At 38.9% G+C, this 18,050-nt stretch overlaps 1 protein-coding gene across 8 annotated transcripts in view; it reads left to right on the top strand.

Moving 5' to 3' along the window:
• Positions 1-9,031: 9,031 nt before the first annotated feature.
• The window catches only part of Ift25 (intraflagellar transport 25), a 78,316-nt gene continuing 69,297 nt past the window's right edge, over positions 9,032-18,050 (top strand). For all 8 annotated transcript variants that reach the window (XR_010043193.1, XM_063236539.1, XM_063236534.1 and 5 more), the window contains exons 1-2: positions 9,032-9,147; positions 17,417-17,523. Coding sequence is in view for 7 of the 8 variants with exons in the window: in XM_063236539.1 (XP_063092609.1) it covers positions 9,050-9,147; positions 17,417-17,523 (205 nt within the window). In the remaining variant the exon portion in view is untranslated. The remainder of the gene's footprint in view (positions 9,148-17,416; positions 17,524-18,050) is intronic.

Here is an 18,050-nt window from a genome sequence, read left to right as displayed (position 1 = left end):
ACCAGTGGCTCTTGTTAAAGATGCAGCATGGGGAAGTCCAAGGTCAGAAACTGTCAAAAGTGGGAAGGATGGCAACCTATAGTGTACCACCTTTGGTAAACTGAGGCACTGAGGGATGCATGTTTATTTAGAGCAAGGTTTCTCAGGCTTAGAGGGCACCCCAAAACCCCATTTGGGAAGTGTGGAAACAGCATTATCTGCTGACCTGTTCTTTAAGTCCCTTTGGGGTTGATTTACCTTTTTCTCATTAATTGTAGCAAAAGAACCTTAAAGGGAACCTCAACCTTTCCTTTGTCTTGTAATTTAATTAACTCTACCCAACAGGAAATAGGAAGGATATTGGTGGGTGTGAGAGATACAAAATGAGTTTTAGTCAAAAAAAATTTGCATCCCTTAGATGATTTAAGAATAGGAAGAAGGAGCTCATGTGTTACATTTAGTTCCCCCTGGACATTTTTGTCCACATGAGAAATCAAGAATACATAGATACTTAACAATATTTGCCTGTTTTGAGGCATTCGAGTCAATTCAGTACTAATAAAGAGTTTCATGTTTCACAAATTTGCAAGTTGTCCTTGCACCAAGGCCAAGCTATAACTCTTTATCTGTTCAGCTTTTGTACATGTGCTGCGTAAGGGAGCACCATAACTTAAAAAAAAGTTCTCTGCAATTTCCAAGCCCCACATTTCTGCCTTCAAATTCATTACTGCAGTTTTTCAACCATTCCACTATTTACCCTTTGAGGATGAGGCTGCCCTATTGATGATGTATTGTGCAGCATTCTCCCTTGTGGCCTTGTGACAGCCAAAACTATTCACATAATCACATGTCCCCTAAAGGGCAAAGTTGCTGTAGGCCAGTTGAGAGTTCCATTAAGAACCACTGAACTACAGAGTAAATTAAATCCATTTTCTTTAACTTGCTTTATTTTATGTTATTTTATTTTTTGGAGTTAAGTCTCAGGCTTGCATAGAAAACCTGGGCTCAAAAAATTCTCCTGCCTCAGCTTCCCAGGTAGCGAAGCCTACAACTGCACACTACTATTCCCAACTTTTTTTTTTTTGTCTTTTTCATTTTTATCGGTACCAGGGATCGAACTCACGACTGCCTGCTTGCAAGGCAGACACGCCGCTGAGCTAAATCCCCAGCCTCACTATTCCCAACTTAGCTTTTAAGATCCTTTATTGTCTGTTCCCAACCTACCTTTCCTAGAATTTGACTCTGCCGAAAACAACCTTCAATGTAAGAATCATTTCTTTGATTTTTTCTGTAGATTATTACTTAGTCTTGGACACTTTCAGGAATGGAAAAGATTTAAAATTTTTTGCTTGAAAGCTCTTACCTCTCATACCTTCCTGCTTAAAATTTATATTTATTGGGGCTGGGGCTTTAGCTCAGCGGCGGAAGCACCTGCCTTGCAAGCAGGCAGTCGTGAGTTCGATCCCTGGTACCGATAAAAACGAAAAAGACAAAAAAAAAAAAAAAAAAAAAAAATTTATATTTATTGAATCCAATTCACTTTTGGAGATGTAAAACAAAAAGCAGTATTTTGAGGGCTGGGAATCAGACTGAGGACTGCCTGTGCACTGTACAAATGCTCTACCACAGAGCTGCATCCCAAGCCTGAAAAGAATAGCTGGATGTGCTGGTGCATGCCTGTAATCTCACCACTCAGGAGGCTGAGGCAGAATAATACAAGTGAGTTCAAGGCTAGCCTGAACTGCATAGTGAGGTCCTGTCTCAAAAAAAAAAAAAAATGTTTAAATACATGGATACAAGTAGTACCTTGGTTCACAAACCCAATTCTTTCCATGATACTGGTCACAAACCAACTTGGACAAAAACCAAATCAAATTCAATAGTTAGGTTCAATGTTGACCTTAATGGAAAATTTAAATCTCTTCCTATCCAATTCTTCGACCAGGATCGTGGAAAGAATTAAGTTTGTGGACCCCAAGGTACCACTGTAGTTAAATTTCTCATACCAGATAGTCTCTTTAATCTCAGTGTCTGTCTTTCTCTGTCTCTTTCTCTCTCTGTCTCTTTCTCTCTCATCTGCCCTCCTTCAGTAAGAGAGTCAACCCAGAGTCTTACAGAGCTATATGCCCAACTACTTCATTATATTTTTTCTCTGACATAGGATCTTATTAAATTACTTGATTGCTTAGGCTGGGCTTCAACTTCCATCCTCCTGTCTCAGCTTCCCAGAGAGCTGGGATTGCAGTTGTACACCACTGTGCATGTTCCAGATTATCTCATTACAGACCCTGCTCTTTCATTTTTTCCTGTGACATGGTTTTTAGAGCATTGTGAACTTTTTGGGGTGATTGTTCATTTTGGCATTAGGGATTAAATTGAAGGCCTCAGTCATCCTAAAATACCTCCAACCCCCATGACCTTTTTACTCTCCTCTGAACAGTATCTGAAAATTATCATACCCTGGCTGGCCAGATGGCACTTGTTTGTCACCCGTACTACATGGGAGGCTGAGCTAGGAGAATTAGTTCAAGGCCAGCCTGGACAAGAGCAAAATCCTGTCCAAAAAAATGGGCAAAGAATTTACCCAAAAGTGAACACAGTATTCTGAATGTGGGTCACAGCACATTAGCACACAGCATGTTGTTTTATTAATTGCATGCATTTGTCCTTAACTGACTTGGGTGAAAGACGAAAACCAGGTCTCAGTCACTTAAATTGCTTTCGTCTTTGTGCTGCTAGCTCAGTGCCTGGCCCTTAGGCTAAAAGGGCTTCCAGCTCAGAATTTTTGATGGAATGTAGTATTTCCTGTAACTTTTCTTTTGGTTTTGGTTTTGATTTTGGGGGTTGTTTTTGTTTTTAATGTTAGGAATCAAACCCATTGAACTGCATACGCTTCTTGCCCAACTCAATATACACTAACATAGCATTTTTACCTTTGGGGAAAGATAAGATATAGTACACTGTTGCCTTATGTTAACTTTGTGATTAACTGAATTGATAAGTTTTATATATCAGTATTAAGATTTGGCAAACTGGGTGTGGTCGCAAACACCTGTAATCCCATCACTCAGGAGGCTGAGAGTTCAAGGCTAGCCTACCCTACATGGTTCAAGGCCAGCCTGAGCTACATAGCAAGACCCTATCCCAAAAAAAGTCAGAAAACTTTTTGTAAAGGGTAAGATAATGTTTTAGGCTTTAGGCTTCATAGCTATTCTGTCACTGTAGCACAAAAACAGTCATAGATGGTGTACAAACAAATGAGCATAGTTATGTTTCCTGTAACACTTTATGATCATACGAAAACTGGTAGCAGGCTGGATCTGGCTGGTGTCAAATTTGTGGCAGTCCTGCCTCAGCCTCCCTTATGCTGAGGTTACATACCTGTACCACCACACTCGGCTGTATTTAATCTTTTGTTCCTCCTTTTCAGATTGAGTTTTTTTTAGAGTATTCTGTCCTTTTTCCTCAGTTGGCCTTTACCTTAGTCCATTTTTGTGTGTCTATAATAAAATACCTAAAGCTAAGTAATTTGTAAAGAAAGCAAGTTTATTTAGTTTGCCATTCTAGAAGGCCAAGAACATGGTGCCAGCATCTGCTTGGCTGCTTGGCTCTTGGTGAGGATGGCATGTGGGAGAAAGAGAGGTCACATGACAAAAGAGGAAGTAAGAGGCAGGGAGGAACCTGGATATGTATATATCTCAACCCAGTTTCACAGAAATGAGTGTACTCTGTTAGAGCTAGTTGCTTCCAGGATCCCACCGTTAAGTCTTTTCTGAGTGCAGTCCATTGCCTGCCATTAGATGCCATCTTCAAGGTCTCACACATTGCAGTAATGCACATTGAGGATTAAGCATCTAGCACAGGGATATTTGGGGGACAGACCATACCCATTCTTACTTTATGTGTTATGCTTATTAATGGTTTTCCTGTCCTCCTCAGAATACAGCATGCATGTTTAAAGTCCTCTTGAATTTATGTATACTTCATTCAGTGTAGACTTTACTAAAGCACTGTAAGTGGTTTCTTTACTCCCTTGTTACCTTTTGTGTTATTGTACTTACTGCTTCTGTATCTATTAAATTCCTAAAATCCACTCCCTGGCCCCAGTGCTAGGGAATTGAATCTAGGGAACACTAAGCTATGTCTCCAACTCTTTTGTTTCTTGTTTTATTTTGTTTTGTTTTTGAGGCAGTGTCTATAACTAAATTGCCTCTGCTGGTCTCAAACTCAAAATACTCCTTCAGCCTCTCAACTAATTAGGATTGTAGGCATACACCATCACACTTAGCTAAAATATATTTATAATTATCTTAACTATATTGTTTTTATATACATACACATATATGTGTGTTTTTTCTTCCAGCTTTTCACACTAACAAAACAGTATGATGTTTACACGTCTTATTTATCTCACTGTGTTCTTTTTTATTTTTATTTTTATTTTGTCTTTTTCCTTTTAATCGGTACTGGGGACTGAACTCACGACTGTCTGCTTGCAAGGCAGACGCTTATGCCGCTGAGCTAAATCCCCAGCCCCTTCTCACTGTGTTCTTAAGATGCATACATTTACCTATAAAAGTCTCAGTTTATCCTTTTTTTTTTTTTTTTTTTTATCAGTACCGGGGATCGAACTCATGACCACCTGCTTGCAAGGCAGGTGCTTATGCCGCTGAGCTAAATCCCAAGCCCAGTTTATCCTTCTTTATGCTGGCCAAAATATTTTTACTGGATATAGAAATGTCATTTTTCTTTCAGTACTTTGAAAATGTCATTCCATTGTTTTTGGCTTCCATGATTCCTGATGAGAAATCAATTTGAATTCTTTAGCTATTCTATTGTATTTTTTGCTCTGACTGCTTTTTCTTTAATTTTCTACAATTGACTAAATTCTTCCCAGGTGGACTCTTTGTATTTATTTATTTTTCTTGTTTTTTTTGAGACAGGGCCTCACTATGTAGCTCAGATTGGCCTTGAACTCACTGTATGGCCCAGGCTGGCTTCAGATTTGTAGTAATCCTCCTGCTTCAGCTTCCTGAGTGCTGAAATTATAGGCAGGCACCATCTTGCTTGACCTTTGTATTTATTTAGTTTAGATTTCATGGAACTTTTGTATTTTGATACAGTTTGAATCATAGATTCTCTATTCCATGTTCACATCATTCTGTTTCATTATGGATCATTTCTGCCCCTCCCGCCTATCATGCCCTTTTTTTTTCCCCCCAGCATTGAGACTCACACTCAGGGCCTCCCTGTTGCTTGACTGGCTGCACTCCCAACCTGTGACTTATCTACAAATTCAATGACCCCTTCTTAAAATCAATTAATTAATTTTTAATTTTTTCATTTCTAGAATTTCTATTTTGTTCTTTTGGCATTTCCATTTTTCTACTAACATGTTCTTTCTCTTCACCCGTTTTGTTCATCTTTTCAGAGTTATAGGTTTAATGTAGTTATCTGTATCTCTCCTAATAAATATGAGCACCTCTGTTGTCTGTGAGTTTGCTTTTTTTTGAGACGAGATCTCACTCTGTAGTCTAGGCTAACCTCATGACAATCTTCCTGCCTCAGCTCCCCAAATGCTGGCATTACAGGCATGCACCGCTGTGCCCAGTTTAGTCCTTTGATCTTACCTGCAGTGGGGCTGAGTAGGGACAGGAGCTACTCCTAGTTGCACTTCAACTCTTCTGCATAGAGCAGTGATAAATGACAGAGCTAGTGACAAGGGAAGGAAGTCAGGTGCTAACGATTTGAACCGTGTGATGCAGTGTACAGGAAGTTCTGGCAGAATTAATCTACAGTGATAGAAATAAGGACCATGGTTGCTTGGAGGGAGCAAGAAGGAGTAGTAATTGGGAAGGGGAAATCAGAAATGCTTCTCAGATGTTCTGTGTCTTAACTAGATGTGTTTACTTTGCTGTAGAGAACCTAAATGCTTCTGACTTCTGCCCTTTTCAATGTCTGTTATAATTCAGTAACAAGAAAGGTAGGAAACTTGGATCAAAAGCAAACAAACTAATCCTGTAAAGTTAAAAAGTAAAATCAAGCTAGAGACTGGAAAAAAAAGAGTTGCAGTACATACAACAAAGCATTTTTTACTTGCCTGGCATGTATGAAGCCATTTTGGAAATGGGTACATAGTTGGCCATGTGTAGTATTCCCTGTACTTTTTGTTTCCTAGTTCAGTTGAAATAAATTTTGGGTGCGATGGGCATTAAGGTAGTTTTCCTATTTATTTCAGGCTGGTTTTTAATTGACCTCAAACTCCCAACAATCCTTCTGCTTCATGCCTTTGATTTCTGGGATTACTAAAGTGTACCTTCATGCCCAGAAAATAGTTTCTTTCCATCAGTGGATTGATCTTTTTGAGACACACCAATGCAGTTTCACTATTTTTGTCAATTTTTTTTTAACCGACCCTTACTAAGTCATCCAGGTTGAGCTCCATCTTGGTTTTGGTTGGGTTTTTGAGACAGGGTATTGCTATTAGTTTAGGCTGACCTTGAACTCACTGTAGCTCAGGCTGACTTCAGAACCATGGCGACCCTCCTGCTTCAGCATTATAAGCATACACTGGCATTATACGTAAGCCCTGTAGTCCAATTTGTGATCCTCCTACCTCAGGCCTTAAGGGTACTAGGATTACAGGCATGTACCACCATGCCCAGCTTCCTTTAATTCTTTATAGATAAAGCTTTTCTGGTTGTTTAGTATCTGTGTCACCATTAGATCAAATAGGAAAACAGTGACGAATCTAATCCAATGTTTTCTCTTCTGCCTTACCTCCAGGCTATACAGTAGACTTCCCAAGACCCTTTTTTATTAAACTAAAATCCTTCCCTGATTTAGAGTTTTAAAAGAAAAAACTATCCTCCCCACCACCTCTCCCTCCTTGTGTGGTCCTAGGGATTGATCCCAGGGTCTTACAGATATAGTTCTAAGCAAATGCTGTACTACTGAGCAACATCCCTAGCCTGTTTTAAAATTTTTTATTGCCAACCTGTGTGACATACCCATAATACCAGCATTTGGAAGACTGAGACAGAAGGATCACTGCAAATTCAAAAACATCCCAAACTACAGAGTGAGATCCTGTCTCAAAACAAAAAAGGCCAGATACAGTAATGCATACCTGTAGTCCCAGCACTCAAGAGGCTGAAGCAGGAAGGGTCAAGGCCAATGCAATTACAGAGTGATATGGGGTGGGAGGGGAGGATAAATACATACATTTATTATTTTGAAATAGGTCTTGCTGTGTGACAGGTACTACCCAAAGGGAATAAGATGACCAAGTGCTAGGAAGAAGCCCTGCAGGGATCATGCCTGTTTTGTTTTATATTTTATAACAGAACTAAAGATATAAGTGGGATCCACTTCTCATACATAGCCCTAGGGTTAAAAATACAGCAGCTGCCAGCCATTGTGCAAGTCCAGATGCAGACAGCGATCAGTCACTGAAAACCTGCTTTCCCCTGGTGGTCATCTCACCAGGACTGACCTGGCATTGAAACCAGACATTGACCAGTTAGGAATGGACACTGCTGCAGGTTGGCCTGTCAGCATGGAAGAAGGATCTGGGGACTTGGTGATTAGTTTTGACTGTCAGCTCAATTGGCTTCGCAAATGCCTAGGAGATTAGTAAAGCACAAGTTGGGGTGTCTGGGAAGGCGGTCATAGAGCCAGGGCCCCGGGGTCTGTATCCAGGCCTTGGGCCCTCTCTGAGCTCTTAGCTGTTCTCTCTGCTTCTGCATGCCACAAGTCGAGCAGCTGTGTCCACTCTGCTCTTGCGCCATTGCATTTTTGTCTCTGAGCCTACTGACTGGACTGAAATCTGAGCCTCAGTAAATCTCACCTCCAAGTCTGGGTGTTAGGCGCTTGGCCTCCCATGAAGGAAGCTTGACCAGTGTGGGCAGGAACCTTTGCTATGTGTGCTATATTCCCCACCTTCCTTCTTTGCTTGAGAACCACTGGTCTGACCTGCTAGAGCATTGTCTCCATTTAAAAAACCTTGCCTAGAGTGAGGGGTATGACTTAGTGGTAGAACTCTTCCCTTGCACGCGCAAGGCCCTGGTTCAATCCCCAGCACTACAAAAAAAAAAAAAAAAAAAAAAAAAAAAAAAAAATCTCTATGCCTGTACTTCCTCAGAGTCTAGGCTCCTTTCTACAGTTCTGGGCCTGCTTTCTACAATAGCTGGCTCCAGTGACAGCTAAATTGTCCAGGCTGTCCTCAAACATGATCTTTCCTCAGTCTCTTGTGTAACTGAGATCACAGGCATGTATGTGCTATTACTCTTGGCCGTTTTCTCTTACTTCACATTCCTGTTCAAAAAATGATGGTAGCCAGATATGGTGACACATCATGCCTTCATTCTTAGCAACTGATTAGGCTGAGAAAGGATTGCTTGGACCCACCAGTTCAAGAGCAGTTTGGGCAACATTGCAAGACCCCATCTCAATAAAATAATTTTATAATTTGTTTGTTTTGAGACAGAGTTGGCTATGCAGTTCAGACTGGCCTTGCACTTGTGTCAGTCCTTGCGTCAGTGCTGGGATTACAGGCATACATCACCATGCCTGACAATATAATAATACTTTTTAAGGTGCAAATAATATTGTTGGACATGTTAATTGATAAGTATGGGTAGATAATCACAAAAAACTCCTTGTGTAGGTTACTTTCAGAAATTAACTATGGCAATATTTTTAAATCTTCTAATTCCTATTACTCTGATTTAACTATTTCCATATAATTGAGGACTTTTAATATTAGCTGAAAAATCGTATCAGAGGTCAGATGGTAAAAAGAAAAAATATTGGGTGGTCAGAGTTTTAGTTTTGTTTTGTTTTTTAGCAAGGAGGTTGAAAAGTCCTATTTTGTAGCTTGTCCCTGGGAGAATTCAGAAGTTGACTTAGGTAAATAAACATGTTTGCATCCCTCCTACTTGTCTGATGGCTTGGTTGTTAAACTGTGTGCTAGGTAACAGGCTTTGCTTCTCCCTTTTCTTAAAGTTTAAAAAAATCAAGAATCTGCTTTTTTGGTATTTTTTTTTGAATTTGCAGGTGAAACCCTAAGATGAAAAAAACTGATCTCTGTTTGAGCTCTGAAGGGGCTGAAGTGATTTTAGCCACATCAAGTGATGAGAAACACCCAGCTGAAAATATTATTGATGGGTAAGAGTTACTGTACTATTTTTCTTAAAGGCTTAACATCAGTACCCTTGAGCACTAAGAGTTGGACTTGTAAACATCATGTAATAAATGTTTGGTGAGTTAGATTAGTTGATATCATTCCTGGAACTAACTCAGTTGTTGATATTTAAGTTTTTGATTGTTCTCTGTTATTCCTAAACTGACCCTTTATATAAATACATTTTAAATTTGTAATTGTTTTTATCATAGTGTTGGGGATTGAACCTAGGAGCTTGCTCATTTGAACCACTCAGTTGTTTTGTTTTAATAAGTGCTTTACCAAGGCAGAAAACCAGGCAATTCATTTTATGGAAATGTAAAATTTGATGTCCAGCTTTGGTTTTGTTCCAGCCTTTTCTTGGAACTAGGAATATGAACAGTGTAACTTCCTATCTTTTCCTTACTGGTCTAAGCAGCATCTTTGAGAGTTGAAACGCTTTACTTCCTGCTAACCTTCTGCATCTCAGTGTCTTGATATTCCAATTTCTTACTCTTCACAAGGCAAGAGCTTATGATAGGAAGAAACAGTCTCAGACTCTCAACTCCAAAAAGAAAGTGGTTAATGGGAAAAAACCTTTTTTAATTGTTCTGGCTTATTTTCATAAAATCTTGGTACATGTACAAGGTCTAGAATTTGATTTTCATAGAAACAGAATTCTTAGAACTAGAAGAACAATTCATCTTGTCTAAATGCTTCCTTTCTTTTTCTTCTCTCTCTCTCTCTCTCCCCCCCTCTCCCTCCCTCCTTCCTTCCCTCTCTCTCTCTCTCTTTTCCTTTCTTTCCTTGGCAGTAGGAATTGAAAGTGAGGGCCTGGCACACACTAGACAAGTGCTTTACTACTGAACTGCATCCCCAGACAAAGCCCTGTATTTTAGACTTGTGAGAGAGACCTAAATGCACTGAATATCAGTTTTAATTATTAAAGGCAGAGCTGGTTATAAAATAAGAGATTTTGTGATTCTTTGAGCTCTGTTGTGAAGCCATGGTGGCTAGACAAAGTCGTATCATTCTTCCAAGGCTCATTGCTGATTTCTGTTTGATGTCTACCCCTTTCTCTGAGTTGGGGTTAGTTTCTCTCTTTGCTGGGCTCTGACAGCACTTACTATGTACCTTTATCATCTTATTTTTTATTGCATGATTATTTAGTTTTAATGCTTTGAATTAGAGTCCAGGTTTTGTTCTTCTTCGACTTCACAGAGTCTTAAACTATTTATTGAGTACTTTGTTAAATTAGAATATAAAATACTAGTTAAACCTGGCTAATACTAAAAAGCATCAGAATGTGTGTATATACACACACACACAGATGTATGTATATGCATATATTTCTATAAATTTGCATAGGGCTTTATAACTTCATATATATGTATGTGTATATATATATATACACACACACACACACACACTTACTTTGGGAAATAAGCACAACAAATTCCTTTTTTTAATTTAAGGAGAAAAAGAAAAAGGGTACAAGTTATACAGAATTTCAGAAAAAATAAACAGTAGGAAATCACTAGTTAATAGATTACATATTGTCATCTTAGAAATAGTTGTTCAGCTGGAGATTTAGCTCAGCTGCATAAGCGCCTGCCTGGCAAGTGAGAGGTCGTGAGTTCCATCCCCAGTACCGCAAAAAAAAATTAAATAAATAAATAAACAAATAAAACAATCACTAAAAAAAAAAAAAAAGAAAAAGAAATAGTTGTTCAAGTTACAAAATTAAAGCATATAAAGTGGACATTCAAACAGTGAGACTGCAAACAGTTCTGTTCAATGATCCAACAAAAACTCAGTAATGTGGTCATCTGTCTTATACACTTAAATATACATGCAGTTATTTTTCTTTTTTAGAATGTCCTGCAGTATTCTCTGTAACAGAGTTGAATTGGTGGTTGCAAATTCCCCTAGTTCCTCTTTATCCTGGAAATAACCTTGTTTTTCCATCAATTTCTAGGGACAGTTGTGCAGGATGTATCAATCTTGGCTTGAGGTTATTATCTTTCAAAGCTTGAATTATCTCCCCCCACGCTCTTTGTGATTTGATGGTTTGTGCCGAGAAGTCTGCTGTAATTCTGATGAGTGTTCCCTTGTCAGTGATCTGTTTTTGTCTTTGATGGCTTTTAAAATTCTGTTCTTATATTGGATTTCTGGAATTTTGATTATTATATGCCTGGGTGTAGTTCTTTTTGGGTTGTAAGTGGCTGGGGTCCTGTATGCCTCATACATCTGAGTATCTTTACCTTTTGCTAAATTAGGGAAACTTTCCTGGAATATTTGTGTGAACAGCCTTTGTAGTTCATTTGTTTGTGTCCCTACTTCTTCTTTTGTGTTCTTAATTCTTAAGTTATAGATCCTCTAATCATCTTCTAGCCTTTGTATTATTGCTGTTTGTTTCCTTGTTATTTTTAAGAAGTTTTTCATTTCATGCTCCCACATTACAAATCTGTCCTCCAGTTCAGATAATCTATCCTTAGTTTCTTTCAAGCTGTTATGCCAGCTTTCAATAGAGATTTCAATAGAGATTTCCTGGTAATCTCTTTGAACCTGCTTCACATATTCTATGTTTTCTCTATTTTCTCCATCAAACAATTCTCCCCTTTTTTTCTCTGTTCTTCCATTCCACCATCTGTTTTTTCTTGGGCGGTGCTTAGCATTTCTCTAACTATTCTACTTATATCTTGCTTTACTTATTTTAATACTTCACTTTTGAACTTGTCTATGAGGTTCCAGAGATATTGCTTTATGTCTATTGGTGCCTTGTCTGATACTGCATGTTTTCTGTCCTCATTCTCCTTTGCATTTACCTTTCCTGGATCAGTGTTCTTAGGACTGGGGACTGAGGACCCTTTCTTGTTGCTTCCTCTTCCCATACTTTTTGTTCCTTCCATCAAGCGTATACAGGAGGCCCAGTTTCTTTATTTGTTTGGATCCACCAGCTAGGTGTTTCCGCCCACTGCAGTGTACGAGGGAGACACAGACCCGTGGGCAGCCTCTGCTGGGCCCGCCCCTCCAGGTCACTGAAGGCTTCACTGCTAGGGTGTACTGCCAGGTGCTGGGACCTGGTTTGGGCTAGCCTACTCGGTCTTACTCCACAACGTCACCCAGGCCAAGCGCTCCCCACCAATCCTTCTTGAGAGGGGAATATGTGACTAAATTCACTGCAGCATCCTGTTCGGGCTAGTCTGTCCGGTCCCAGAATGTCCTCTGTTGCTGCCTTTTTATCTATGGAGGGGTCCCCATTTCTCTCACTCACCGCAGGTCTCCCTGCCAGTCCCGTTCTCAACTCTGTTCGCCGATTCCCACTCTCAGAGCTTTTGTGTCTCTGTCCCTGCCGTGCAGATTCAGATGCAGCAGCGGTGACAGGAAATTCAAAACGCGTGGGTTCCAGCTTCAGCGTTGAGATTTTATCTGTTCCTGTTGTAGCACCAGGATTGCATTTCCAGTTGGTTTCTCTCAGCTAAGTTCATTCCTGGGTCGACAGGATATATCTCCCTTTGCTTAGAACTCCTCACACTGCACCATTCCTGGATTCTAAGCTGGCTATCTCAGAGAGCCTCCATAGCTGCTGTTATCTAACTACCATGTTCTCCTGGAAGTCGTCCCAGTTCAATTTGACAACTCAAATTCATTAAGCTTTACCTGTCTAGGAGCTGACTCAGGCCACCCTGCCTTGGCACCACCATTCTGGTCTACACCTGCCCCCTCTGCCAACAAATTTTTAACTGTATTGTAAAGATGAGGAAAAGAATAATCAAAGGTAAAATGATTTGTTGAAAATCCCACAGACTAGCAAATGACAGAATCAACTAAGACTGCTGTCTTCTGGCTGCTAGTTGAGGGTTCTTTGTCTTATACTATGAGAACTCAAACTTAAAATTTGAATCAAAAGTGAATATTTGCCTTTGCCAATGTCTTAGTTATAAAGTTTTTTGTTTCCTAAAAGTCACGTCTTCGGAGGTGGAAGAATGATTGTGGAAATTTCTATTATGAAGATACACAAAACTGTGGAGATTCACCTCAAGTTGTTTGTTAGGAACAGTGATCTTTACAGAAACATGCTTTTTCCCTGATTGGAGCAAGATCATTTTTCTAAGGCAAGATCAGTTTACTTGGGATCCTTTTAGTAACCTTCCTCTTGAGGGAATAGGTGTATAGATTGATAGGATTAATAGATAATATTTTAGGCTCTACTAGTCTATACTAAAAAATCACTGAGGCCATAGTATTTTTTTAGGTTAGGAAGAGTGTTAGTACCCAAACTATATGTAATAAAGTGGTAACTGTCCTGATAAATGACAGACTGTTAGACTTTTAATCTATATGTCCTTCAAGCAAATATAATTAGACCATGTATAGTAAATGTTAAAATTAGTTATAGAATTAGTAAGAGAACAATGCTGTAAGTTTACCCTTTTCAAACAGTGAAGATTACTTTATGGACTTGCTCCACACTCTTAATCTCCTTAGAAATAAGAACTAAAGGAGGGCCAGGGATATAGCTCAGTGGCATAGAACCTGCCTGGCAAGCATGAGGCCTTGAGTTCAATTCCCATTACCAAAAAAAATAAAAATATAATAATTTCCTTTAACTCTTATTTTTTTTAAGTACTAGAGATCACTCACATCTTCACACTTACCAGGAAAGTGCTTGCTTGAATTGCTGAGCTGAATCCCCACTCCTGTTATATTTCTATTCTAATTATCCCTTTTGTTTTGAGGTAGAGTGTCCCTACATTATCCCAGACTGATCCTGAACTCAAGACTCTTCTGACTCAGCCTTCTAAATTCTGGGATTATTGGTGTGCACGTCACACAGCTCTGTTTTCCCTTGACCTTACCTTGACTCTGCCATCTATATTTAGTATATCAATGAAAAGAAAGAGATTCTACTTTAGGAAAAAAATGAGTCAAGAAGAAGAGGAAGCGGAAACAGAAGCCGCAGCAGCAGCTGGTATGGTGGCACACACCTGTAATCTCAGCATTCTTTTTTTTTTTTTTTTTTTTGTCTTTTTCCTTTTTATCGGTACCGGGGATCGAACTCACGACTGCCTGCTTGCAAGCAGGCGCTTATGCCGCTGAGCTAAATCCCCAGCCTCTAATCTCAGCATTCTAGAAGGCCAAGGCAGGAGGATCACAAATTCTGACTGTAACCTGGGTGGTTTAGCAATTTAGGGAGAGACTTATCTCAAACAGTTGTTCTTAAAGAGCCAGGGATGTGATGTAACATAGTGCAAAGGCCCTAGATTTGATCTCTACAAAAAAAAAAAGTGTGGTATTTCTTGTGTTGTGTTTTTGTCTTACAGTACAGGCAGTCAAACCCAGAGCTTCTCACTGAGTTATATCATAGCCCTTCTTATTTTTTATTTTGTGCCAGAGTCTCACTAAATTGCCCAGACTGTACTCACACTTGAAATCCTCCTGCTTTAGTCTCCCAAATGCTGAGATTACAGGCATTGCCACTACCTGGCTCAAGGAATTTTAACTCCAAATCTAGTATAGTACACTACTGAAAAAGACTAATTCTTCCAAGTTTAAGGCCAGTCAGGGCAATTTAGTAAGACTCTGCCCCAAACAAAATAAATAGGGCTAGAGAATAGGGAATTAGAGGAAAAGAGTTGAGGTATAGTTAAATGTTTGCCTAATACGTTAGGCTCGGGGGGGGGGGGAGAAGGAAGAAGGGCTGAGTGTTCCATAATACTTTATGAGAACAACATAATTCTCATACCAAGACTTGAAAAAGACATTAGAAAGTTAAAGACCATTACCAAATATGTACATAGACATAAATATCCTCAAAGCATAAATCAACAAATGTAGTTTATCCTAGAAATATAAGATTGGCATAATGACCATGCTGTTAGAGGTGTACAAAACTGAAAGAAATCCACGTTATCAGAACAAGGAAGAAAAGTCATATGATTGTGGCCGTAGATGTAGAGAAAGCATTTGACAGAATTCCTTTTGTCCAAGAGAAAGATATCCTCAGTCTCATAAAGACATCTCTGAACTGGCAGCTTGGTACTAAGATAGGAATTGCTTTCCTCCAAGACTGGAAATAAGTAGGGGTGTTTGTTCTTGCTGTTTCTTTTCAGTGTTATTCTGAAGATCTTAGCAAATGGGAAGAGAAAAAGCATAAGAGGCAGAAAGGTGAGAAAGAAAGAGTAAAACATGTTGGCTCACAAATTCTGATCATTTTCATAGAAAACGCAAAAGGATTTGCCACAATAAATAAGTAAACTACTAGAGCTAGTGAGTGAGTTTAGCAAGATCAGTATCAATTGTATTATTGTACATTAGTAGGAAACAAAATGGAAAAAAAATTTTTTTTGGAGATGGGGGGTCTCACTATAGTTCATGTTTGTCTTGAACTCACTGTGTAGCTCAGGCTGGCCTTGAATTTGTGGTAATCCTCCTGCTTCAGCTTCCTGAGTGCTGGGATTACAGTTGTGTACCACCATTCCCAGCATCTATTCATCTGTTGAATGGACATACAGGCTGCTTCCAAGACTTAGCTGTTATGAGCTGTGCTGCTATAAACAGATATACATATATCACTGTAATATGATGCCTTACTCTCCTACGAAGGTACCTAGAAGCGGAATAGCTGGTCAAATGGAATTTCTGGTTTTATGTTTTGAAGGTGCTCCATGAGATCTCCATAGAATTGTACTCTTTTACATTCCCTCTGACAATATAGAGATGTGCCTTTTTCCTGCAGCCTCATCAGCACTTACTATCTGATTTCTTGATGGTAGCCATTCTTTCTGGAATCTCAGGATTGTTTTAATTTGCATTTCTCTAATGGCCAGCAAGATTGAACACTTTTGCGTGCATTTATTGGTCATTTCTACTTGTTCTTTTGAGAAGTGTCTATTTATTCCACTTGCCCGTTTTTGATTGGGCCTTTTATTTTTTGAGGAGTGTCTAATTTTTTTTTGAGTTCTTTATATATTCTGGATATCAGTCCTTTGTCTGAACAATAACTGGAAAAATTTTTTATCCCATTTGCAAATTGTCTCTTCACTATCTTAGTTGTTTCTTTTGCTGTGCAGAAGTTTTTTAGTTTGATATGATCCCAGTTTGATACTGTTTCCTATGCAACTGGCCTATGAGTTCACGAGTTTTATGTATTTTATTTTCGAGCAACTTAAGTGTTTCTGTTTTAGCATTTAGTTCTCTGCTTCACTTTGATTTTAATGTAATATAGTGAGATATGTGGGTCTAGACTCAATTTTTTGAATGTGTAGCCAGTTTTCCCAATACCATTTATTAAAGAGAATATCTTTCCTTTAATACATACTTTTTCCCCTTTATCAAAGATCAAGAAGTTGAATGTGCTTGGGGTTGTTTCTGCCTCCTGTATTCTGTCCCATTGATCTTCTTGTCTGTTTTTGTGCCATTACTGTGCTGTTTTTATTTCAATAACTGTGTAATGTAACTTGAAGTTCAACAATGTGATGCTTCTTGCTTTGCTTTTTAAATCAAGGATTGCTTTTGCTATTCTGGGTCTCTTTTGTTTCCATATGAATTTTAGGATTATTGCTACAGTTCTTTAAAGAATCCTGTGGTTATTTTGATTGAGATTATATTAAATCTGTATATCAATTTTGATGCTGGGTGTTGAACCCAGGGCCTTGAATATGCTAGGTCAGTGTTCTACCACTGAGTCATGCTTCTACCCCTGTATTTTAATATTGGCAGAATGGTTATTTGGACCATATTGGATCTGCCTCTCCAGGGTAGGGAATATACTTAATGATGAAACTAGATTGTATAGCATCATAAATGGCATACTATGGAGTTTAGATGTATCGGTAGTAAGGAACTGCTAGTGGGTGTGGTGATGTATGCCTGTAATCCCAGCACTTGAGGGGCCAAGACAAGAGGATTGCTGTGAGTTCAAGGCCAGCCTGGACTACATAGTGAGTTCAAAGCCAGCCTGAGCTACATAGTGAGATCATGTCTTAAAATATGAATATCCCCCGCCCCAAGAAAAGGAGAAGGGACCGCTGACAGTTTGTTGAGTGGAGTGACATAAGCACTGTTCCTGTTTTTCAGACGAGAATGTAGTAGCAAAGAATCTTTGACGAGAATGTAGTAGCAAAGATCACAGACAGTTAACAGAAAGGGAATGTAAGAATACAATAGTCACTTTTGAAAATACTTATTACGATTTTTTTATTAATTTGTTGTGGTTAAATTTTTATATTTGGCTATTTCTTTTTCCCTTTTCTTTAAAATTAACAATAGGAATGCAGACACGTTTTGGACCACCACAGGAATGTTTCCCCAGGAGTTCATTATTTGTTTTCACAAACACGTAAAAATCGAAAAGCTTATAATCCAGAGTTACTTAGGTAAGAAAGTAATGCATTAATTTTTATCTTAGTTTAATTTTTTCATTGACAGAGAGCACAGATGTAGATATCTGGCAAAATATTAGTAGTTTTTCTTTACTGCACGGAATTTGGTTTTATTGCTGGAGTGGGAGGGTGAAGACCCCAGGTTAACTGCTTTCAGCACAGTAAGCCCCTCTGGAACTACAAGTTTGAAACCCTTTCAGTCTGTGTAATAATTTCAGTGCAGTTTACCAGAGGAACATCTTTGGCATAAGAAGGTAGTTTGCCAGTACACTAGGTTCCAAGACATCTTTACTCTTGTTCCTTTTGACGTGGGGTTCACAATCAAATTCTATCTGATAAACCTAATTGTTCACATTGAAGAGTTTTGATTCTTCCATTGCTAGGGGAATCTCCTTTTGGAACATTATTCTAATAGTGTCTGTGTTTATTTGAGGCTAAAGTGTGATAGATAAAATCCAGGCAGGAAATAGAGTATATCTAGATGTTTCAAAGGAAAAGATTTTACTGATGGGTCTACTTGC

The sequence above is a fragment of the Cavia porcellus genome, unplaced genomic scaffold, assembly GCF_034190915.1.
Source record: "Cavia porcellus strain 051 isolate PalLab524CR breed Dunkin Hartley unplaced genomic scaffold, mCavPor4.1 scaffold_25, whole genome shotgun sequence".
NCBI lineage: Eukaryota > Metazoa > Chordata > Mammalia > Rodentia > Caviidae > Cavia > Cavia porcellus.
Note: the sequence above shows the minus strand (reverse complement) of the source record. Positions and strands in the feature narration are given on the sequence as shown.